Raw genomic sequence first — 25,522 nt, 5'->3', positions numbered from 1 at the left:
AGACAACTGGGAATGGGACTACCTCAGCAGAAACTATCTCCATCCAGGAGAGTGGGAACTCCGTCCGGAGGTGTTCAAGGAGGTAACAGATCTTTGGGGTGTACCTCACATCGACATGATGGCCTCTCGTCTCAACAAGAAGCTTCTGCGATATTGTTCCGGGTGGACGCCCTGGTAACTCTGTGGGGTTTCCAGTCGGTGTACGTGTTTCCATCACTCCCACTCATTCCAAGAGTGCTAAAGCTCATAAGGAGAACAAGGGTTCAAGCGATCCTCATTGCTCCAGACTGGCCAAGAAGGTCTTGGTACGCGAATCTTCTGGATCTACTGCTAGAAGAGCCGAGGCCTCTTCCTCTTCGGAAGGACCTGCTGCAGCAGGGGCCGTTCGCCTATCAAGACTTACCGCGGTTGCATTTGACGGCATCGAGGTTGAATGCCAGATAATAGCTCGGAAGGGCATTCCGAACAAGGTTATTCCTACCCTGATACAGGCTTGGAAAGGAGTAACGTCCAAACATTACCATCGTATTTGGAAAAAATATGTATCTTAGTGTGAGTCCAAGAAGTTTCCTACGGAGGAGTTTCAACTGGGACGTTTTCTCCTCTTCCTACAAGCAGGTGTGGATATGGGCCTGAGGTTGGGATCCATAAAGGTCCAAATTTCTGCCCTATCGATTTTCTTCCAGAAACAGTTCTCCCTCCCTGAGGTTCACTCTTTTTTGAAGGGAGTTCTGCACATCCAACCTCCCTTTGTGCCGCCTATGGCGCCCTGAGATCTTAACGTGGTGTTGCAGTTCCTCCAGTCCGACTGGTTTGAGCCTCTACAGGAGGTTGAGGTCAAGTTTCTCACGTGGAAGGCTGTCACTTTGTTGGCCTTAGCTTCTGCTAGATGTGTGTCGGAGTTGGGGGATTTGTCATGTAAAAGCCCATACTTGATCTTCCATGAAGATAGGGCTGAGCTTCGGACACGTCAGCAGTTTCTTCCTAAGGTTCTGTCGGCATTTCATATCAACCAACCTATTGTGGTGCAAGTTGCTACTGACTCTTCAATTTCATCAAAGTCCTTGGATGTTGTAAGGGCTCTGAAAATCTATGTGAAGAGGACTGCTCGTCACAGAAAATCAGACTCCCTGTTTGTCCTGTATGATCCCAAGAAACTTGGGTGTCCTGCTTCTAAGCAGACGATCTCTCGCTGGATCAGGTTCACTATCCAGCATGCGTATTCTACGGCAGGCTTGCCGTGTCCTACGTCTGTTAAGACCCACTCTACTCGTAAGGTGGGTTCTTCCTGGGCGGCTGCCCGGGGTGTCTCTGCTTTACAGCTTTGCTAAGCGGCTACTTGGTCTGGGTCGAACACGTTTTTCAAAGTTCTACAAGTTCGATACTTTGGCCTCAGGACCTGAAGTTTGGTCAATCAGTTCTGCAGGAGCCTCCGCGCTCTCCCTCCTGCTTTGGGAGCTTTGGTACATCCCCATGGTACTAATGTGGACCCCAGCATCCTCTAGGACGTAAGAGAAAATAGGATTTTGGTTACCTACCGGTAAATCCTTTTCTCGTAGTCCGTAGAGGATGCTGGGCGCCCGCCCAGCGCTTCGTGATCCTGCAGTGGTTACTTAGTTCTGTACTGCTTATTTCTTGGTTAAGTACTGTTTGGTTACTTGGTTAAGTAATATTGTTCAGCCGTTGCTGATTTTTCAAGCTGGTTAGCTTGGTTTGCCTTGTATGTGTGAGCTGGTGTGAATCTCGCCACTGTCTGTTCTCTCTAAGTTGTCCGTCTCCTCGGGCACATTTTCTAAACTGAGTCTGGTAGGAGGGGCATAGAGGGAGGAGCCAGCCCACACTCTCAAACTCTTAAAGTACCAGTGGCTCCTAGTGGACCCGTCTATACCCCCATGGTACTAATGTGGACCCCAACATACTCTACAGACTACGAGAAAAGGATTTACCGGTAGGTAATTAAAATCCTATTTTTTCCGGTTACTGCCTGAGGAAATACAGAAGGGAAAATGTGTAAACATATGTTATTCTTTTAAGTGCTTTATGCTTGTAAAACAAAACACATTAAAAACTGTACTTGATAAGCTGTGTGCACCTCCAGAGCGGAAGGGCAGTGGTTAAGAATGGGATCGCGCGGCATTAAGCACATGGTTGAGACGCACTGCCGCTCGGCTCTCTGACAGGAAGTCAGTGTAATCCTTACAGGAATCTCTTGCAGGTTAATGGATATTGATCTGTGTAAGGTGAAGCCGAGGAACACATTTGAAATGCTTTTGTGTGCTTATCTTACACCGCAAATTAGCCTGCATCTCTTTTATACGCGCTAATGGATTCGTAAATGTGTTCAGCTGCTACTGAATTTCAGTATTATGGAGGACAGGCCTTTTATATTATGGCAGAATGAGGCAGAGTGTTTTTGTATTGCGACGGGGCGTTTTTTTGGTTACGTAGGAGGTTACCTCTGAAGGCAACTGAAGAACTACAGTAGAAGGATGGATTAGAAAGCTGACAGGGGGAAGACGCCTGAATCTCATAATAACTATTCTGGTTCTTGTTTTTTAAGTTCGGAAAAGACCATTGGTTTCGGATTGGTTGCAATGTATTTTGAAGCATGCCCTGCATATTATCCCTGTTTACCAGCTGTCCTAAACTTACCTCATTATCTCTAGGCCTTCTGCAATGTTTGGTCAGTTTGTCAGCATTGTGTTTGGTAATCCTTTACCCCGGCATCAGAGCTTGTTCATACTTAACCAATATTTCTGGGATGAATGGTCTCTTACTGGCTGGTTCCCACCATTGCGGTGTCAGAGTTTGACGCATTGTAGAGTTTTAAAACATAGAGATCTATTTACTAAGCCTTGGATGGAGATAAAGTACCAGCCAATCAGCTTCAATATGTAAATTGACAGGAGCTGATTGGCTGGTGCATAATCACTGCTTTATCACTTCTCCAGGCTTAATACATCTGCCCCAAAGCCTGTAACATGGCAGCTAAGAGCTGATTGGCTGGTACTTTATATCCGTCCACTTTATATCCATCCAAGGCTTAGTAATTAAACCCCGTAATGTGTGTTCCCTGCAGATACAATAAAGGAAGCGGCGCACAGCCATTTTCAGATCTCTCCAGAGATGTTCAATCGGATTCATGTCTGGGCTCTGGCTGGGCCACTCAAGGACATTCACAGAGTTGTCCTAAAGCCACTCCTTTGATATCTTGGATGTGTGCTTAGGGTCGTTGTCCTGCTGAAAGATGAACAGTCGCCCCAGTCTGAGGTCAACCGCTCTGGAGCAGGTTTTCATCCAGGATGTCTCTGTACATTGCTGCATTCATCTTTTCCTCTATCCTGACTAGTCTCCCAGTTCCTTCCGCTGAGAAACATCCCCACAACACGATGCTGCCACCACCATGCTTCACTGTAGGGATGATTTTGGCCTGGTTATAAGCAGTGCCTGGTTTCCTCCAAACATGACGCCTAGCATTCACACCAATGAGTTCAATCTTTGTCTCATCAGACCAGAGAATTTTGTTTCCCATGGTCTGAAAGTCCTTCAGGTGCATTATGGCAAACTCCAGGTGGGCTACCATGTGCTTTTTAATAAGGAGTGGCTTCCGTCTGGCCACTGTACCATACAGGCCTGATTGGTGGATTGCTGCAAAGATTGTTGTCCTTCTAGAAGGTTCTTCTCTCTCCACAGAGGAATGCTGTAGCTCTGACAGAGTGACCATCGAGTTCTTGGTCACCTTCCTGACAAGGGCCCTTCTCCCCCGATCGCTCAGTTTAGACAGCCGGCCAGCTCTAAGAATATACCTGGTGTCCATTTACGGATGATGGAGGCCATTGTGCTCATTGGTACCTTCAAAGCAGCAGATATTTTTCTGTACCCTTCCCCAGATTTGTGCCTCGAGACAATCCTGTCTTGGAGGTCTACAGACAATTCCTTTGACTTCATTCTTGGTTTGTGCTCAGACATGAACTGTCAAGTGTGGGACCTTATATAGACAGGTGTGTGCCTTTCCAAATCATGTCCAATCAACTGAATTTACCACAGGTGGACTCCAATTAAGATGTAGGAACATCTCAAGGATGATCAGTGGAAACAGAATGCACCGGAGCTCCATTTTGAGCTTCATGGCAAAGGCTGTGAATACTTATGTACATGTGATTTCTTAGTTTTTTGTTTTTAATAAATTTGTAAAAATCTCATTATGGGGTATTGTCATTATGGGGTATTGTGTGTAGAATTTTTAGGGAAAAATTAATTTATTTAGGTGTGGAAATGCTGGCAATTGTACATCAGCTCGCCCCAATCTCGCCAAAAGTGAGCTGACTAATTGATTTTGACACTTTTAGTGTTTGTCCCTTTCTCAAAACTTAGGGATTAATGATTTACCCTCCATTATGGGGGAGAAGCAGTATCCGCGCACATTATGTGCACTGATACAGCTTCTCCCCCATGTAAGGCAGCTGCTGTGCCGGCACAATGACAGCGCTGCTATCTTACAGATAGCAGGCCGATATGAGGAGGCAATGTGCGATGATGACCTTTCCGACACCAGCAGCTGTCGACAGCTGCAGGTGGCAATGCCCTATTTCTACAGCAGAGACAGCGCTGTCCCTGCCGGCTCCAGACTGATCATGGGATCTCGCTTGAGTAGCGAGATCCCGCATATGTGCAGAGGAGCCAGCCAGGCAAGAAGACACAGCAAGTCCGCATTAAGCTGAAGCGCAGTGTGTGCTCAGGGGGGCGTCGCCGGCTGTGGGAGGCCAGATGAGATGTTTATACATCTCGTCAATGTCCCTTCCTTCTTCGCCTCGGTAATGAGGCGAAGCAGGAAGTGTTACCGATCCGTGCCGCAATAATACATTTACCCCTATATCCTTACAATATTCTATTAAACATTTCTATGTTTATATTGTGTTACGCCGCTTATAGTGGACAGTTTTGAAGTTTTTCTTAAGTTTGGATTAAATTACCAATCGGGGGTTCTGGAAATTCTGATCTTGCAATGGCCGCAATCTACCAAGTGTGGCTGTCATCTGCTCCAGCCTGCCTGGACTACATAAGATACAGTGGATCAGCCGAAGTTCTAAGCAGCTGGCTTGTCCAATTTGGCCAAGCACGTGCAATAAATAAGCTGTGTATTGTGTATTTTATCACCAAGTCTACATTCAGAATGTAGACATAGAACGTGCATCTGCAGAATACCACCATGTGGCATCTGGACATTCTTAGGAATGCCGATGTTAGGGTTAGCTGTAGTCACTAAGGGGCAGGGTTAGGTTAAGGGGTGAGGGTTAGGCACTAGGGGAAGAGCCAGGATAGGGGTAGCTTTCTCATTTCAGGCACATACACGGGAAACCTGATGCACTGTGTGTTCTGACACCTTTCTACCATGACCAGCATTATTTTTCCCCCCCGCAATTTGTGCCACACTAGCTTTTGTGAGATAGGACTAGATGGGCTAGCCTTCACTTCCCACACGCATCACTTAGCCTTCAACACCCATGACCCTGTCGCCAGCTTACCGGTTACCCTTCTGTGGACCACTTTTTGTAGGTACTAACCACTGTATGCGGGGAACACCCCACTAGACCTGCTGTTTTGGAGATGCTCCGACACAGTCGTGTAGCCCATCGCAATTTGGTCCTTATCATGGTCACTCATATCCTTACGCTTTACCACACATCAACTTCAAGAACGGACTGTTCCTTTGCAGCCTAATACAGATGTAGCCACACTCACTGTGGCTGTTCCTAGTCGAGGGTGTTACTAGGTTGCCGAGATGCTTTCCAATTATTCGCACCCACATACCATACTCATTGCATTGACAAATCGCGGATGCGAATAGGGGCAGCTAGTCATTATCGCGATGCGTCGGCACGTGTGTATGCATGGTGGCAACGATGAGCCTGGCTACATCTGTATATCACACTCCTTGACAGGTGCCACTGTAACGAGATAATCAGTGTTATTTACTACACCTGCCAGTTGTGTAATGTTGTGGCGGATAGGTGCATATTATTTATGGAAGCTAAAGTATTCATCTTGGGGTAATGCACATCTTCATGGAATATGCAGTAAACATGGCCGCATATAAGTATAGGCTCTGTTGTTGTGACAGTTGTGCACATGACCCATTGGGAATGTGTTCTGTGATGCAACGTATAACTGTAGTGTAGGTAAATACAAGTATTAATGTACATTCTCCTGTAATAGCAAAATGACAGGTCTGGGTACTATGAGCGATATAAAATGCGTCTTATGCGCATATTTAGCATCCTCATGATTTGAATGTGGATAAGGTAAAAAAATCAACTGCGGGCTTCTGTTACCCATTGAAAGATGTAGACCCTGGCCTTGGCATACAAAAGAGCCAAAGAGGAACGGCACCATACTCTCTTTTTAGGGAGCACTCAAGCTGATCCTGCATATACCATGTTGTCGTCTTTACAACAGTAATGATAAAACTTAACTTTTAATCAATACAATAAAAGTGAGTTTAGAATACTCACAAGACGTTTAAAAGGCGAAACGTAAACACAACAACATGAAACACATAAACATACTAAAAGATTCACAGGTTCAAATATGACATCCTCCTACAATTACGTAGTACTTATGAAAAATAATTGATGCGCCTCAGAGGATTGGTGTTATGAAGGAAAGAAGGCAGGCATGGCTTATGGTATTTTCCAGATTATGTGGCACAGTATTTGCTTACGCATTGGATACAGGGTGATACAGGGTTTCTCTTCGGCTGTTCTGTGTGGTTATTGTATTTATTCTCGAGTAGCACCCCCGAAATTTATTGTATTCATATATATCAATTTTTTCTTATTGTAGGCTTCAAATATAAAAACATGAGATACTGATCGTGCCTTGACCAATCATACTTGGCCAGTGCGGTTGGCACACCCAGTAGACCTAGACCTGGCCTTGCCATGCCTACGAAACAGGACCAACATGCTCCCAATTTGTCAAATGCTCCCAGACCCAAAATTCAGATAGTTTTCTGACCCTAACTGAAGTTGAAGTTAGGGATTGTTTTAGTAGAACGAATTTAAGTAAGGCTGCTGGCCCGGATTGTATTCCAGTCAGAGTATTACTGGCGTGTGCTGAGCAGTTGGCAGGCATTTTTACAAAGATTTTTAATTGTTCCCTGAGTCAATGTACTGTTCCACGGTGCTTCAAATCTTCAATAATTGTTACAATTCCTAAGTCTGCTTCGGTCATTGGTCTGAACGACTATAGGCCGATTGCTCTCACTTCACTGATTATGAAATGTTTTATGAGAGTTGTTTTGGTCCATCTAAAAAGTGTCATCCCATTGGGATTTGATCCTAATCAGTTTGCCTATCGGTCGAACAGATCAACTGAGGATGCAGCTCTTATGGTGCTTCATAGAGTACTTTGTCATCTTGAAAATCGAGACACCTATGCTAGATTGTTATTTGTGGATTATAGCTCCGCCTTTAACATGGTAGTGCCGGCGGTGTTCGTGAAAAAGCTTTTACGGATTGGATATGATGCGGCCATATTTATTTTGTCGGATCGTCCGCAGACAGTCAGACTGGGCTCTGATTTGTCTTCGGAACTGGTGTTAAGTGTAGGAGTTCCGCAGGGTTGTGTTTTTAAGTCCCTTCTTATATTCCCTGTATACCTCTGACTGTGAGTCTAATTCGGAGACAGTCTCTGTGATTAAGTTTGCGGATGATACCACTCTGGTGGGTTTGATAACCGGTGGAGATGAGACTAGTTACAGAGAGTAAGTGAGAAGACTCGCTGAGTGGGGGGGTTAAAAACAACCTGTTATTAAACAGTAAGAAAACCAAGGAGGTTGTGATAGACTTTAGGAAATCTAAAAAAAACAGCATTCGTCCGCTGTTTTTGAATGGAGAGGAGGTGGAAAGGGTCACCGATGTGAAATTTTTGGGGATTAAATTCGCGGAGGATTTATCATGGTCCTTGCATATCACTTCAGTGGTCGGGAAGGCTCAGCAGCGTCTTTTTTTCTTACGAAAGCTCCAAGTAGCAGGTCTGCAGCAATCTACTCTGGTTAACTTTTATCGCTGTGTGATTGAGAGCTTGCTGACCTATGCGATCACGGTGTGGTATGGTAATGCCAAGTGTTCGGATCTTGTTGCCTTGGAAAGAGTGATTAAATCCGCGGAGAGGATCATTGGCCAACCTTTGCCTAGGTTGGCGGATGTACTCACCGTGAGGAGTCTGTCAAAGGCAATTAAGACGATTGAAGATAGGGGTCATCCCTGTAATGCGTTTTTTTCCCTTTTGCCATCGGGGAGACATTATAGGTGTTTAAGATGTCTAACCACTAGGCTAGGGAATAGTTTTTTCCCTTCTGCGATTGTTGGTTTGAATTCTCAACCTTGCTAAACTTATGTGATGTATTTTATTATGTATATGACATGAATATGTAATTTCGCTGTACATGACTATGAACAGTGACAATAAATTATTCTTATCTTATCTCTTATCTTAAAATGGTAGCAGACTGTCAATCAGGCGGCGGCGTCCAGGGCACTGCGTGTTATGTGTTGAGAGGTACTACTTTGCGGCATTACGTGAATATGGGGCACTACTGTGTGGCGTAACGTGAATATGGGGCACTACTGTGTGGCGTAACGTGAACATGGGGTACTACTGTGTGGCGTGATGTATATAATGGGCACTACTGTGTGATGTGAATAAGGGGCACTACTGTGTGGCATAACCTGAGTAAGCGGCACTACTGTGTGGCATAATGTGAATAGGAGGCACCACTATGTCGTAATGTTGTGAGGTGTAATGTGATTAAGGTTGCACTACTGTGGTATAATTTGAAATGGGGATACAACTGTGTAACCACGCCCCTTCTCCATGAGACCACTGTCCTATTTTGGGTGCTTGCTGTCCCTATTTAAAATGGGGAGGGGGGGTTCCAGTGCTCTTTATGGCACAGGGCACCAAAATGTCTAGTTAAGACTCTGGCAGCTTCTAATTCACTGAGTGTATCTGAATCCCTTCCGCTTGTTCTAATGCTATATTAATATGACTGATGCAATCTATTTGCATTACTACTCTGATATTAGGAGTCATTCAGCAGCAAGCAATGATGCATATTTACTATTGATCTTTTAATGGGGACGGTGAATGATGTGTATATTTATGTGAACTTAATTCTTTCATTTTGTATTTAAGTTTGGTCCAATTTTCTTTTACTTGATAAATGTGACTTTCATTTATTAGTTAAGTGTCCATATTTGTGATACAGTATATTGTATATGATTTGTGTACTATAGTTTTAGTATTTACTACTACAACTTTGAAGCCGTATCTCTTGGTGTAACCCAGGCACATATACTACTATTCTCTCTTGGTGTAACCCAGGCAAATATACTATTGTTCTCTCCTGGTGTAACCCAGACAAATATACTATTGTTCTCTCCTGGTGTAACCCAGGCAAATATACTACTGTTCTCTCCTGGTGCAACCCAGGCAAATATACTACTGTTCTCTCCTGGTGTAACCCAGGCAAATATACTACTGTTCTCTCCTGGTGTAACCCAGGCAAATATACTATTGTTCTCTCCTGGTGTAACCCAGGCAAATATACTACTGTTCTCTCCTGGTGTAACCCAGGCAAATATACTATTGTTCTCTCCTGGTGTAACCCAGGCAAATATACTATTGTTCTCTCCTGGTGTAACCCAGGCACATATACTACTGTTCTCTCCTGGTGTAACCCAGGCAAATATACTATTGTTCTCTCCTGGTGTAACCCAGGCAAATATACTACTGTTCTCTCCTGGTGTAACCCAGGCAAATATACTATTGTTCTCTCTTGGTGTAACCCAGGCACATATACTACTATTCTCTCTTGGTGTAACCCAGGCAAATATACTATTGTTCTCTCCTGGTGTAACCCAGGCACATATACTACTGTTCTCTCCTGGTGTAACCCAGGCATTTGTCTTGCTGTTCTCTTCTCGTGTAACCCAGGCACATATACTACTGTTCTGTTCTCGTGTTACCCAGACATATGTACTACTGTTCTCTTCTTGTGTAACCCAGGTGTATATACGGGTTGGGGATGGAATCCCGGCGGCTGGGATACTGGAGGTCAGTATACAGGACACCGGGATCCCGGCCGTCAGAATGCCGGCAGCGCAAGAGCCCTTTGCAGGCTCACTGCGCTCAACATGGTGCGGGCTTGGTGGCTCGCTGCGCTCGCCACATGTTCTATTCCCACTCTATGGGTGTCGTGTACACCCATGAGTGGGAATAGCCCTGGCGCAGCCACCGGGATCCTGATCGCTGGGATATTAACTACATCCCGTATATATACTACTGTTCTCTCCTGGTGTAACCCAGGCACTAGGCAAGCCAATCCCGGGTATCGGGATTGAAAAATGGCGGATTGGTTTTTAACTATGTGGCCGCCCCCTCGCCGCGCCCCGCACACATAACTCACCATATACCGGGGGTGGGCGGGTGGGTAATATCCTCCGCTCTCTCCTGGCGGCTCCCAGCAGCGTGTGACGGCACAGCGTGACTTCTCGCACTGCGCTGGGGAGCCGGAAGAAGGAAGTCGGGCAGCGTCTGAGCGTCCTGTGGACGCTCAACGCTGATCCCTTAATCCCCGGGATTGGAGCTTTCAATCCCGGGATTGAATCCCAGCCGTTTTTGGCCCTTAATCCCGGATTCCCGGAATCCCAGGTTGGCCACCGTACCAGGCACATATACTACTGTTCTCTCCTGGTGTTACGCAGGCACATATACTACTGTACTCTCCTGGTGTAACTCAGGCACACATACTACCGTTCTCTCCTGGTGTAACCCAGGCACATATACTACTGTTCTCTCCTGGGGGTAAATTTACTAAGATGGGAGTTCTATTCAAGATGGGATGTTGCCTATAGCAACCAATCAGATTCTATTTCTTATTTATCTAGTACCTTCTAGAAGATAATACCTGGAATCTGATTGGTTGCTATGGGTAACATTCCATCTTAAATAGAACTCCCATCTTAGTAAATTTACCCCCTGGTGTAACGCAGGCACGTATACTACTCTTGTCTCCTGGTGTAACCCAGGCGCATATACTACTGTTCTCTCCTGGTGTAACCCAGGCACATATACTACTGTTCTCTCCTGGTGTAACCCAGGCACATATACTACTGTTCTCTCCTGGGGGTAACCCAGGCACATATACTACTGTTCTCTCCTGGTGTAACCCAGGCACATATACTACTGTTCTCTCCTGGTGTAACCCAGGCACATATACTACTGTTCTCTCCTGGTGTAACCCAGGCACATATACTACTGTTCTATCCTGGTGTAAACCAGGCACATATACTGCTGTTCTCTCCTGGGGGTAAATTTACTAAGATGGGAGTTCTATTCAAGATGGGATGTTGCCTATAGCAACCAATCAGATTCTATTTCTTATTTATCTAGCACCTTCTAGAAGATAATACCTGGAATCTGATTGGTTGCTATGGGCAACACCCCATCTTAAATAGAACTCCACTCTTAGTAAATTTACCCCCTGGTGTAACGCAGGCACGTATACTACTGATCTCTCCTAGTGTAACCCAGGCACATGTACTACTGTTCTCTCCTGGTGTAACCCAGGCACATATACTACTGTTCTCTCCTGGGGGTAACCCAGGCACATATACTACTGTTCTCTCCTGGTGTAACCCAGGCACATATACTACTGTTCTCTCCTGGTGTAACCCAGGCACATATACTACTGTTCTCTCCTGGTGTAACCCAGGCACATATACTACTGTTCTCTCCTGGTGTAACCCAGGCACATATACTACTGTTCTATCCTGGTGTAAACCAGGCACATATACTGCTGTTCTCTCCTGGGGGTAAATTTACTAAGATGGGAGTTCTATTCAAGATGGGATGTTGCCTATAGCAACCAATCAGATTCTATTTCTTATTTATCTAGCACCTTCTAGAAGATAATACCTGGAATCTGATTGGTTGCTATGGGCAACACCCCATCTTAAATAGAACTCCACTCTTAGTAAATTTACCCCCTGGTGTAACGCAGGCACGTATACTACTGATCTCTCCTAGTGTAACCCAGGCACATGTACTACTGTTCTTTCCTAGTGTTACGCAGGCACATATACTACTGTACTCTCCTGGTGTAACTCAGGCACATATACTACTGTTCTCTCCTGGTGTAACCCAGGCACACATACTACTGTTCTCTCCTGGTGTAACCCAGGCACATATACTACTGTTCTCTCCTGGTGTATCCCAGGCACATATACTACTGTTCTCTCCTGGTGTAACCCAGGCACATATACTACTGTTCTCTCCTGGTGTAACCCAGGCACATATACTACTGTTCTCTCCTGGTGTAACCCAGGCACATATACTACTGTTCTCTCCTGGTGTAACCCAGGCACATATACTATTGTTCTCTCCTGGTGTAACCCAGACACATATACTATTGTTCTCTCCTGGTGTAACCCAGACACATATACTACTATTCTCTCCTGGTGTAACCCAGGCACATATACTACTGTTCTCTCCTGGTGTAACCCAGACACATATACTACTATTCTCTCCTGGCGTAACCCAGGCACATATACTACTGTTCTCTCCAGGAGTAATCTAGGTGCATATCCTAATATAGCTCTACAAGCTGAGCTAAATGTGCCATTATTTTTTTCTATGCTTGCAATTTAGTTGCCTATTTTGTCTAACCCTACATGAGCCGCACTTTGTGTATACCGGCAACTTGGCTTACAGATTGTCAGAAGTTTGCCTCTCAATGAACTTTGTAATTGTTATTTAATTTCTAGTTTCTTGGAAGCAAACTATCCTCAAACAGCAACTTGGCAATCGGATCTGTCAGACATTGGTGTACTTTTCCCCTCATTACTAAATGAAGTGTTGAATTAATTGGTGAACATTATCTAGTATAATGAGAATTTGCAAGCCTTGAAGATCAAAGTAAATTAAAGACATTAATATTTAATGTGTCTGTTAGGGAGGGGCTCAATCATGTAATTAACAGTTGGTGATTTACATACCAATTAATTTCAATTTTTTCTTACATTCTTTTCAAAATAATGCAAACTGTAATGTTGGTGTGATAAACCAATGTAACCTTAAAATGGCCCTAACGATGCGTATGTATACCTTTTTGGTACGCGATTAAACGTGTTTGGTACAAAATCCCGGCACTGAGTATCCCAACAGTCAGGATGCTGACAGCGCCATTCCAGCGGTCGGTTATTTTTACCGTACCCCTAACCCACCCCTTCTGCTGCTTAACCCTAAATGTCCCCCCCCGCAGCCAAACCCTTACCACTCCTTCCTACCGCTAACCCCCTTCCCCCCGCTGCCTTACTCTAACACCCCCTGCAGAATAAACCCACCCCTCCTCCCACCTAACCCTAACCATCCCCTGCAGCCTAACCATAACCCCCCCTCTTCTTTGCAACCAAACCCTAACTATCTGCCTAGTGCTTACCCCTAACCCCTGCTCTTAACTTCAGGATTCTGACCATCTGGATCCCACTGCCGACATTCTGACATTCGGGATCCTGACCGCATCCTGATTTAAACATATAGGCATGTTCACACCAGCAAGGAAGGAAAGTGAACATCATAGGATATACATGCGGAAACTATGAGAAAATGACAGCAGCATAATTTTGTCCAACCAGTGATCGGCAGAAATTGAAGTTCAGAACTAGACATCCTTACTTATGTAGCTACTGTATGTCCTATCAAGAGAGGGTGAGATCCCACACAGACCTGATCCTTAGGGATCTGTGCATATGTGTATTGTTATAATAGACAAACATTTATGAGGAATATCAGAATTTATTAATTAGCATAGCTCAGTTGGTGGTGCTCCCATGAGTCATTTATTATAACACTCAGTGCCTTGCTAAAGTATTCACCCCCCTTTGCGTTTTTCATGTTTTGTTGTCTCACAACCTGGAATTAAAATGGATTGTTTGAAGGTTTGCATCATTTCATTCACAGAACGTGCCTACAACTTTGAAGATGTTTTTTTTTTTTTTTATTGTGAAACAATATCGGACAAAATAACAGAAAACTTCAGCGTGTATAACTATTCACCCCCCTAAAGTCAGTATTTGTAGAGCCACCTTTTGCGGCAGTTACAGCTGCAAGTCGCTTTGGATAAGTCTCTATGAGCTTGCCACATCTTGCCACTGGGATTTTTGCCCATTCCTCAAGGCAAAACTGCTCCAGCTCCTTCATGTTGGATGGTTTCCGCTTGTGAACAGCAATCTTCAAGTCTGACCACAGATACACAATTGGATTGAGATCTGGTTTTTGACTAGGCCATTCCAACACATTTTCCTGCTGGAAGGTGAAGCTCCGTCCCAGTCTCAAATCACAGGCAGACTGAAACAGGTTTTGCTCAAGAATATTCCAGTATTTAGCACCATCCATCTTTCCCTCGACTCAAAACAGTTTCCCAGTCCCTGCTGCTGAAAAACATCCCCAAAGCATGATGCTGCCACCACCATGTTTCACTGTGGGGATGGTGTTCTTGTGATGGGATGTGTTGGGTTTGCGCCAGACATGCTGTTTTCCTCGGTGGTCGAAAAGTTAAATTTTAGTCTCATCTGACCAGAGCACCTTTTTCCATACATTTGGGGAGTCGTCCACATGCCTTTTGGCAAACTCAAAACCTGCCTTCTTATTTTTAACACTAAGTAATGGCTTTTTTCTGGCCACTCTTCCATAAAGCCCAGCTCTATGGAGTGTACGGCTTATTGTGGTCACATGCGCAGATACACCAGTCTCTGCTGTGGAACCTGCAGCTCGTTCAGGGTTACTTTGGTCTGTGTACTGCCTCACTGATTAATGCCCTCCTTGCCCAGTCTGTGAGTTTTGGTGGCCGACCCTCTCTTGGCAGGTTTGTTGTGGTACCATGTTCTTTCGATTTGAAGATGATGGATTTGATGGTGCTCCGGGGGATCATCAAAGATTTGGATATTTTTTTATAACCCAACCCTGCCTTGTACTTCTCAACAACTTTGTCCCTGACTTATTTGGAGAGCTCCTTGGTCTTCATGGTGTGATGCCTCTTGCTTAGTGGTGTTGCAACCTCTGGGGCCTTTCAGAAAAGGTGTGTTTATACTGACAGATCATGTGACACTTGGATTGCACGCAGGTGGACTTCATTTCACTAATTATGTGACTTCTGCAGGTAATTAGTTGCACCAGAACTTTTGAGGTGCTTCTTAGCAAAGGGGGTGAATACATATGCACATGCGAATTTTGACATTTTTATTTATAAAAATTCTTTTTTTATATAAATTTTTCTCTTTTCATTTCACCAATTTAGACTATTTTGTGCATATCCATCACATATAATTCAGATTAAAAAAAATTATTAAATTACAGGTTGTAATGTAATAAAATAGGTAAAAAGCCAAGGGGGATGAATACCTTAGCAAGGCACTGTATGTAAGGAAAAGAAGACTCTTGAGTGCTCCAAAAAACAGTAACATCTGTGTCTTGTGTTAATACCGTGGACGATTTTCACAAACCTGAGACGCACCCTTGCAGCATCCAGAGACGGTGCATTTTTGATTCTGTGTGTCTCTCCATCTGAGTATGGCCTCCTGTGTGAGCAGCGTCTTAGGACGCAGCCGCTTTCAACGATACACCTGCTTCTGCCTAGCCACTCCCCTATTACATTTCAGGAACACCCACTAAAACTCACAGGCCCCGTGTCCGCTTCTGTACTGCGTCTCTTTAGCGGTGACATTTGGGACACATGCGCTGTGCGACTGAGCTGCATGCGCAGACTTACAGCATCAGCCAACTGCACGCGGCATCCACACTGCATTCTCGTTGGAATCAAGCCCCTCCCCACTATCAACAGAGGTGATCAAAGGTCAGATGGAAGGAAAGATTCAAGAACATGAATTAGTTGCGTCTCGCCAAAGATGTTTTATTTGGATCTCCAATGTCAGTGAAACAGAAGGAAATTAAACAGTATGTATATGTGTGTGTGTGTGTGTGTGTGTGTGTGTATGTATATATATATATATATATATATATATATATATACGCAATGTAGTAATCCCGGCACTCCCTCTCCCACTTGTAAAGTGCTGCGGTGCCCTCCTAGAGAAGCAATGCTGATCCTCAAAATATTGGATGGTGACAGGCGGCACTCGAGCAGACTCCAATCATGTGAAAAAAAGCGGTCTATTTATTAAACAGACCGCTTTTTTTCACATGATTTGAGTCTGCTTGAGTGCCGCCTGTCTCCATCCAAATATATATATATATATATATATATTATATTCTCTATAGGCTCCAATCAGGAGTTTCCATAAGGGGAAAAGAACCCAAGGGAAGTCCCTACTTTGATTCTGGAAGTGATTACTATTCAACCAGCTGTATTGTCATGGCGCACTCTGTATTTACTGTGTGTGTATATATAATATATATATCTATATATAATATATATATATATATATATATATATACACACACACACACACACACACACACACACACACACACGTTGAGTATCCCATATCCAATTATTCCGAAATACTGAATTTTTTTTAGTGAGATTGAGATAGTGAAACTTTTGTTTTACTGATGGCTCAATGTACGCAAACTTTGTTTAAATTAAAAATATTGTATTAAATGACCTTCGGGCTGTGTGTATAAGGTGTATAGGAAAGATAAATGAATTGTGTGTATGTAAACAAACTTTGTTTAATGCACAAAGTTATTAAAAATATTGGCTAAAATTACCTTCAGGCTGTGTGTATAAGGTGTATATGAAACATAAATGCATTCTGTGCTTAGACTTAGGTCCCATCGCCATGATATCTCATTATGGTATGCAATTATTCCAACATATATATATATATGTATGTATATATATATATATATATATATATATATATATATATATATATATACACTGTGTGTGTGTGTGTGTGTGTGTGATATATATATATATATATATATATATATATATATATACACATGTACAGCAGCAGCCGGCACTCCTCCAAAAGCTTCAACTTGCTCAGGTGCCAGATCAGTAAATATGTAGAAATCCAATGTAGGAACGGCACTCAGAGACAACAGCAGGTCAAGAACGTGAATTTAAAGTCTACGATCGTTTCGGAGCACAAAGCTCCGTCGTCAGGACAAATATCTGATACACTGTTTTGATATTTGTCCTGACGACGGAGCTTTGTGCTCCGAAACGATCGTAGACTTTAAATACACGTTTTTGACCTGCTGTTGTCTCTGAGTGCCGTTCCTACATTGGATTTCTATATATATATATATATATATATATATATATATATATATATCTTAAAATTTTGATTCCGTCTGATCTAAATAGGTCTTTGTTTAGAAGCCACAGGAACTGTTCCCTGGGGCACATTTTCTGCTGCTCAATGAACAAATACAGTGGGTCTGAGTCTCTGTAGGCCCGGCATTAGATGACCAAGAATGGAACATTTCTTGGTAAATAGTAAGACGTAGCTGTTCTCCTTTGTGCTAGATCAGAGCTGTCCGACATTTGCTCCACATGTTGCCTTTGGCACTGGAATGTCTTTGTTCTGTAGACTAGTGGTTCTCAATTCCCAGTTCTCAAGTATACCTAACAGGGCTTGTTTTTAGGATTTCGATCTGTGGAAGCTGGTGGGATAATTACTGGCCCAGTAAAAATTCACAAAACGTGACTTGGTTTGTGGTACTTGAAGACTGGAGTTGAAAACCCCTGATGTAGAGCTAGCTCCTTTGAGAGCTTTCATGGTTTCTCTACCTTGACATAATCATCTCTCTACCACACATGGAGAAATATAAGGGCCATGTAAGCTGGACACCGCTGTACTAGAACATATCCTCAAAACATTCACTGAAAGTTAGTTCCCGTTATACTGTAGGAGTAAAAATACCCTATGCTGAGCAATCATAGACCATATTTAATCTGCATGTGCTGGAAGTCTTCCTGGCAAAACGCATCTTGTGAGAAGCCTTGAGTTATGCATGACGAGTTCGCCCTTTTTGGTTTGCTTCTTAAGTGACTGTAGTTTACTATGTTATCAGTGTTGAAAGCTATCAGGTTCTCCCTGCATTGTTATGTCTAAGTTCTTGAGACTGGGTTCATTTACTCGATGAGATCTGATGACTAGTGACATGTATGTCTACAAGTCTCTTTGGTGTCCTAGACAAAGAGAATATACAAAGGTCTCCGTTACTTAATAGAGGGGCCAGCTGTCTTGGCAGGTTACTCTTTGAAAGTTGTTTTTTTTATTATTATCCTTTAATCTCAAAGAAAATGTTTGTTACTCAGAGAGCGACTTGCAATGTCTCCTCTGCTAAAAGAAACCGTTTACCTGTTAAATCTGTACATCTGGAACATCCGCAGATTCCCCGACCAGACAGCAAAATGCTGTCCATGTCATACAGTGGGAGCTTGAAAAGTGTGCTTAGTAGGTACCACTCAGACTGGGGGATAAACCAGATCCATCAGGTCCACCAGCTTGATGTGGTGGAGCTTCAGCGCCTCCGAGATGTCAAAGTGGCCGCTCACGCCAAGAATATGGAGGAGTTCCTCAAAATGCACGGACTGTCTCTGGATGAGTGCACCGCACGTAAGACAGGCATGAAATATAGGTAAGACTTTGTCCCTATTCCGAGGCCACCGGTTCTAGCTTACTGAGCATGCTATTTCCTTTCCTGACATCGAGAGTGCTGAATTCTTACATTTCTGGAGATAAACTTCCTAAGATGCATAAATTGATGAAAATCGATAAATAAGACTTGTTTTATTTACTGTGTTATCGTAGAGTGTACCTTAGCCTAAAGGTTAGAATGATGTTTTACTAAGACAAATGGAAGGTGGGCACGCTGTGATCTAACCGAAGTCTTTAACGTCTGCTCTGATTTTTCTAACCTGCAAGAATTGACTCTACGGGGAAAGATTTTTACAGCCTAAACCCCATTAAGGGAGACTTGTATCAAAGCTTGGGGAGAGATCAAGCGGAGAGCGATAGAGTACCAACCAGTCTGTATCTTACTACTATGTTACAGGCCGTGTTTTAAAAATTAGGAGTTAGGAGCAGATTGGTTGGTACTTTATCTCTCTCCAATCTTCGGTACATCTCCTCCTAAAGATGAGAAATATTTAAGTATATTTGGACATATTGTAATAAAACGTCTGTTTATATTTATATTCTGTTTTGTTTACATGTAACAATACAAGGAACATAGAGTATATTGTGTTTAATGTTATTCCCTGGTATTACGGATGTATCTCCCTGGTACACAGTGTGTAATGTCATGCATATGAATAGATGAGATTGAAGTAGAAGGGGTCTGTGACTAAACTACGTAGGGCCGTTATAAAGTTTGGTTCATTGCAGCTTGTGTTATGTTTAAGTGAACCAATTAAAGAGGGAAAGAAACCTCACCCCCGTTGATCAATCCATTATCTCAACGCTCTTTAATGTGTTTTCCACTTCACTGGTGTACTGTACACATGCTTTCCTGTAGCTCATTATAAACTCCTAGCTTCTGTCCTTGTGGCTTCACTCTGTGCATCTCAGCCTATTTGTACAGTATGTATAAACAAACGTGTGCATACAGTATGTATACGTGTGCATACTTAGATAGATAGATATCTATCTATCTCCAAAACGATGTATCAGATGGCGCTAATAATCACTTATTTATTCAACCAGCCATACGATTGACCACATCAATAAATAAATAATATCAATTTATTAAAAGCATATAATGCAAAAAGAGATAACCCTTTCATAGATACATAGCATTGATGAATGTTAGATGAAATAATGAAGGGTATATATTTTCTCTTCCACCCTTCATTATTTAAAAAAAATATATACCCTTCATTATTTCATCTAACATTCATCAATGCTACGTATCTATGAAAGGGTTATCTCTTTTTGCATTATATGCTTTTAATAAATTGATATTATTTATTTATTGATGTGGTCAATCGTATGGCTGGTTGAATAAATAAGTGATTATTAGCGCCATCTGATACATCGTTTTGGAGGTTGTCTGGTCGGGTCCTAGCTAACAGTAGGACCGTTTCAGAAGGCTGCAATTTTACAGCGCAGGATAAGGGTGTTTCTGGTTTTCATATATATATATATATATATATATATATATATATATATATATATATAGCTCTATCATATGCTGTTATGTCCATTCTACATGTCATTGGAGCCTGTGAAAAGCTATAAGCTGCATCATCCATTTGTGAAGAGGATATTCTTTATGGTTATTCACTAAAGCAGGGGTTCCCAAGCTCGGTCATTAAGGCACCTTAACAGTCCAGCACAGCACAGGTGGTTTAATCAAAATAAATGAGGTACAGTACTATAATTAAGTCACCTGTATTCATTCATGGTTATCCTTTAAAACCTGCACCGTTAGAGTGCCATGAAAAATGAGTTTAGGAACCACTGCACTAAAGCTGTGTATGTGTATGTGTGTGTGTGTGTATATATATACACGCCCGCCCAGTTCATGACGTCAGTCCCCGACGGATCGGGCAGTGTGTATGCTGAACACACTGCCCGATCCGTCTATAGATATATCTGCCGATCAATTGATCGGCAGATATATCTTTCAGTGTGTACCCACCTTTAGTCACTGCAGCAACTAATTGACCAAAAGTTAACCCCTGGTAACTAAGATAAATGGACATTATAGACAAGTTGAGAGGATAGGTCAAAGATGCGCTGTGAGGATAATATTAAAAAGAACCCAAAATGATGTATATATACAGACCAAACAATACTTTCCTCAAATTAGTCCTTTCCTGGTTTGGATTGTTTCCCTTTAGTATTCTCCTGACTTAATGCAGTAAGTCTCATGCACACGATATATGGAGATACAAAAGGGGTATAGAATATAGTGCAAAAACGTATATCAATTTATTAATAAAACAATTGCACATAAACATAAATATTAAAATCCAATGCTAAAATTGATATACAGTAGGTGGGGGTTTACCAGATTTTTATGAAATTCAGGCCCATCTTATGTTAATATAGGAGATCCTGGCTCCGGAACCGGTCTCAGGGTTACTCCCTTCACTGGAATCTGGAACAGACCTCCACTGTGTTTACAAATTGCACTCCTGTCTCTTCTGCAACGCGTTTCGGGAATGGCTGCCCTTCTTCAAGGCAGTATAACAGGAGTGCACAGAGAGTAATATATATATATATATATATATATATATATATATATATATATATATATAAAATAACTTCCGGGTCAAAGTGGTTTGCATCACTTCAGTGCTTACATAATCATTAATTTCCCAATAAAACACAATATGACTACAACAACAATGGGACACAGTAGTTTCCCTTAATACGGTGTGCACCCTAAACTTATTTCCCTTTGTACAGTATATTAAAACCCAAATAATAGGCAAGTTTGTGAGTTTTCTTAATAAAAGGGGAATTAATTTATTATACAAAAAGTACACACAATAAAAAAATATATAAAAATTTAAAAATAAAAAATAAATAATTTTACCAAGATGATGGTAGATAAGCAGAATATAAGACCATAGTTTAGAACATATAATAATAACTTACAGGAAAACATATTGCCGTATTGAGAGAGTACTTATTCCTTCCACAAGAACAAAATAATTTGGTCCATAAATATAGGTGGCAGAGGAGGTAAGTGCCCCATATTTTATATGCTATCTTGGGAATTTTTTATATATTGTTCCTGTGTGCGCTTTTTTTCAGCACTAGGGGGCAGACTTCACAAAGAGATCTAATGCATTAGCAGCAAAAGAAGTTTATACAGATCTGACCTTGTTGATATGGTGTTGAGGTAATGAATGCCAACTCGCCGCCTTCCACACCAACAACACACACTCTGATTTTACCCAGTGTTTTTATTTCTTTATTTTTTTTTGCTGTGACTGACTCCCATTTAACACTAATTGCTAGTATGTGTGTTCCCATAACATTGTTACCGTAATTAAGTGGTAAATAGAAGTGTGGTTTGCGTTTTATCAATGTATAGACTTTGGCATCTATGCTGTATCCAATATTACTGCAGGACAGATCTAACTCTCTCTGCAAATGTTATATCTGCCCCCCCCTGCAGTGCACATGGTTTTACCCAACTGCTAACAAATTTGATGCTGCGATTAACTCGGAATTACCCCCAATGTCTGACACTTCAAGAAGTTCGTCCTGACATCAGACTTATGTAACTAGCCTGTTTAGCAGGTAATGGAAACCTTACCTTATACATTCATGCCAGTGTGCACATTCATTTATGGGAGTAGCACCAATATCTTAAATCCTCACTAAAGAATTAATCTTTTGTAAGTTAATAGACAGCAATAAACATCATGGTTTTCTAGGTTATACCATTTTTACACAGAGGTTTTGATTAAGTAAATTGCTGGGGCGAGCTGGCTCAGCCCGGATCCTTTCTCTGTGTGAAGGGGTCCACCTGGGTCCAGAATTCCATAACCAGGGTCAAGGACCAGGGTTGACCTTTTCACACAGAGAAAGGACACGGGTGAAGCTGGCAAATTCCCGGGTCCAAATGCTTGCTCCTGGAATATCAGCTGTTGCGTGAAATGGGGTACCGAGCAGGGACCAGTTTCCAACCCATATTCCAAAAGCCAGGTCGGAGACCTAGCTTCTGTCTGAAAGCTGTATTAGAGATCTCCAAAAAGCAAATTTTGAAATATTATGTGTTGCTGATATTTTTCTTATATTGCATTGAGAATATAAGGTGGTCAGACAGTCAGTCTATACAGGTTCTAGACCATGTAACAGCACTGATTTGTAGGCACATTCATGTACTGTAGTACACAAGTAGAAATGATAATAACGGAGCCTCTATATAGTATGGATGACTTGCTATTACTACTCACATGCTTTATGAATTGGTTGCAGTATCATCCTGTACCACTAGATGGAGGAATTTAATTATTTTTCATTAGTGTCTTGCCAGCAGACCTGCAGGAGTAATGCGTCATCTGGTGTTTAAAATTGTAAAACAAATGTACAGCTGACTAAAGTATATCACTGAGAATATCTATAATTATATTTTAACCAAGTTCAGTAAACATTTTGTCATTGCACTTAGCTCCGCTTACTGTAGATTGACAGTAATGTGCGTCATTCACTTATAGGCACCTGCTTAGAAGTAATTTATACCTGCAAGTGGTTTTGAAATGTTAGCACTTATGCAGATTACAGTCACTGTACCACAACCTGTCTGTGGCTGTAATGCGCTATACCCAGGGATCGCACTAGGACATGCAAGGCAGTAAGAATGCAGTGTTAGCACCTATGCAGACTACAGTCAGTGCACCACAACCGGTCTGTGGCTGTAACGCGCTATACCCAGGGATCGCACTAGGACATGCAAGGCAGTAAGAATGCAGTGTTAGCACCTATGCAGACTACAGTCAGTGCACCACAACCGGTCTGTGGCTGTAACGCGCTATACCCAGGGATCGCATTAGGACATGCAAGGCAGTAAGAATGCAGTGTTAGCACCTATACAGCTTACAATCACCGTACCACAACCTGTCTGTGGCTGTAACGCGCTATACCCAGGGATCGCATTAGGACATGCAAGGCAGTGAGAATGCAGTGTTAGCGCCTATGCAGCTTACAGTCACCGTACCACAGCCTGGCTGTGGCTGTAACGCGCTATACCCAGGGATCGCATTAGGACATGCAAGGCAGTGAGAATGCTGTGTTAGCACCTATACAGCTTACAGTCACCGTACCACAACCTGTCTGTGGCTGTAACGCGCTATACCCAGGGATCGCATTAGGACATGCAAGGCAGTGAGAGTGTTAGCAGCTATGCAGACTACAGTCAGTGCACCACAACCGGTCTGTGAATGTAACACGCTATACCCAGGGATCGCATTAGGATGTGCGAGGCAGTGAGAATGCAGTGTTAGCGCCTATGCAGCTTACAGTCACTGTATCACAACCGCACAACCGATCTGTGAATGTAACGCGCTATACCCAGGCATCGCATTAGGACGTTTGAGGCAGTGGGAATGCAGTGTTAGCACCTATGCAGACTACAGTCAGTGCACCACAACCGGTCTGTGACTGTAACGCACTATACCCAGGGATCGCATCAGGACATGCAAGGCAGTGAGAATGCAGTGTTAGCACCTATACAGCTTACAGTCACCGTACCACAACCTGTCTGTGGCTGTAACGCGCTATACCCAGGGATCGCATTAGCACGTTTGAGGCAGTGAGAATGCAGTGTTAGCGCCTATGCAGCTTACAGTCACCGTACCACAGCCTGGCTGTGGCTGTAACGCGCTATACCCAGGGATCGCATTAGGACATGCGAGGCAGTGAGAATGCAGTGTTAGCACCTATGCAGCTTACAGTCACCGTACCACATCCTGGCTGTGGCTGTAACGCGCTATACCCAGGGATCGCATTAGGACATGCAAGGCAGTAAGAATGCAGTGTTAGCACCTATGCAGACTACAGTCACTGTATCACAACCGCACAACCGATCTGTGAATGTAACGCGCTATGCCCAGGCATCGCATTAGGACGTTTGAGGCAGTGGGAATGCAGTGTTAGCACCTATGCAGACTACAGTCAGTGCACCACAACCGGTCTATGACTGTAATGCGCTATACCCAGGGATCGCATCAGGACATGCAAGGCAGTGAGAATGCAGTGTTAGCACCTATACAGCTTACAGTCACTGTACCACAACCTGTCTGTGGCTGTAACGCGCTATACCCAGGGATCGCATCAGGACATGCAAGGCAGTGAGAATGCAGTGTTAGCACCTATACAGCTTACAGTCACATACCACAACCTGTCTGTGGCTGTAACGCGCTATACCCAGGGATCGCATTAGGACATGCAAGGCAGTGAGAGTGTTAGCAGCTATGCAGACTACAGTCAGTGCACCACAACCGGTCTGTGAATGTAACACGCTATACCCAGGGATCGCATTAGGACGTGCTAGGCAGTGAGAATGCAGTGTTAGCGCCTATGCAGCTTACAGTCACTGTATCACAACCGCACAACCGATCTGTGAATGTAACGCGCTATACCCAGGCATCGCATTAGGACGTTTGAGGCAGTGGGAATGCAGTGTTAGCACCTATGCAGACTACAGTCAGTGCACCACAACCGGTCTGTGACTGTAACGCGCTATACCCAGGCATCGCATTAGGACGTTTGAGGCAGTGAGAATGCAGTGTTAGCACCTATACAGACTACAATCACTGTACCACAACCTGTCTGTGGCTGTAATGCGCTATACCCAGGGATCGCATTAGGACATGCAAGGCCGTGAGAGTGTTAGCAGCTATGCAGCTTACAGTCTTAGGGGGGTATTCAGTAAGGTCCGTTTTTTTCGTGTAGGCGAAAAATTACACATTTCACTATTTTGTTTAGGGTGAATGGGGGTTTGCCCTATTCAATAGCGG

The 25,522-nt window shown here is 43.1% G+C and overlaps 1 protein-coding gene across 7 annotated transcripts in view; it reads left to right on the top strand.

Annotated features, from left to right (window-relative positions):
- Nucleotides 1-25,522, top strand: part of KCNAB2 (potassium voltage-gated channel subfamily A regulatory beta subunit 2) — a 416,103-nt gene that overhangs the window by 244,748 nt on the left and 145,833 nt on the right. The window contains exon 1 of one of the 7 annotated variants that reach the window (XM_063943449.1): nt 18,440-18,681. The exons of the other annotated variants lie outside the window; for them this stretch is intronic. Coding sequence (XP_063799519.1) covers nt 18,455-18,681 — 227 coding nt within the window. The 5' untranslated portion in view covers nt 18,440-18,454. Of the gene's footprint in view, nt 1-18,439; nt 18,682-25,522 lie in introns of those variants that run through there. 7 annotated transcript variants of the gene reach the window in all.

The sequence above is a fragment of the Pseudophryne corroboree genome, chromosome 10, assembly GCF_028390025.1.
Source record: "Pseudophryne corroboree isolate aPseCor3 chromosome 10, aPseCor3.hap2, whole genome shotgun sequence".
Classification (NCBI taxonomy): Eukaryota; Metazoa; Chordata; class Amphibia; order Anura; family Myobatrachidae; genus Pseudophryne; species Pseudophryne corroboree.
This window is presented reverse-complemented; position numbering and strand designations above follow the sequence as displayed.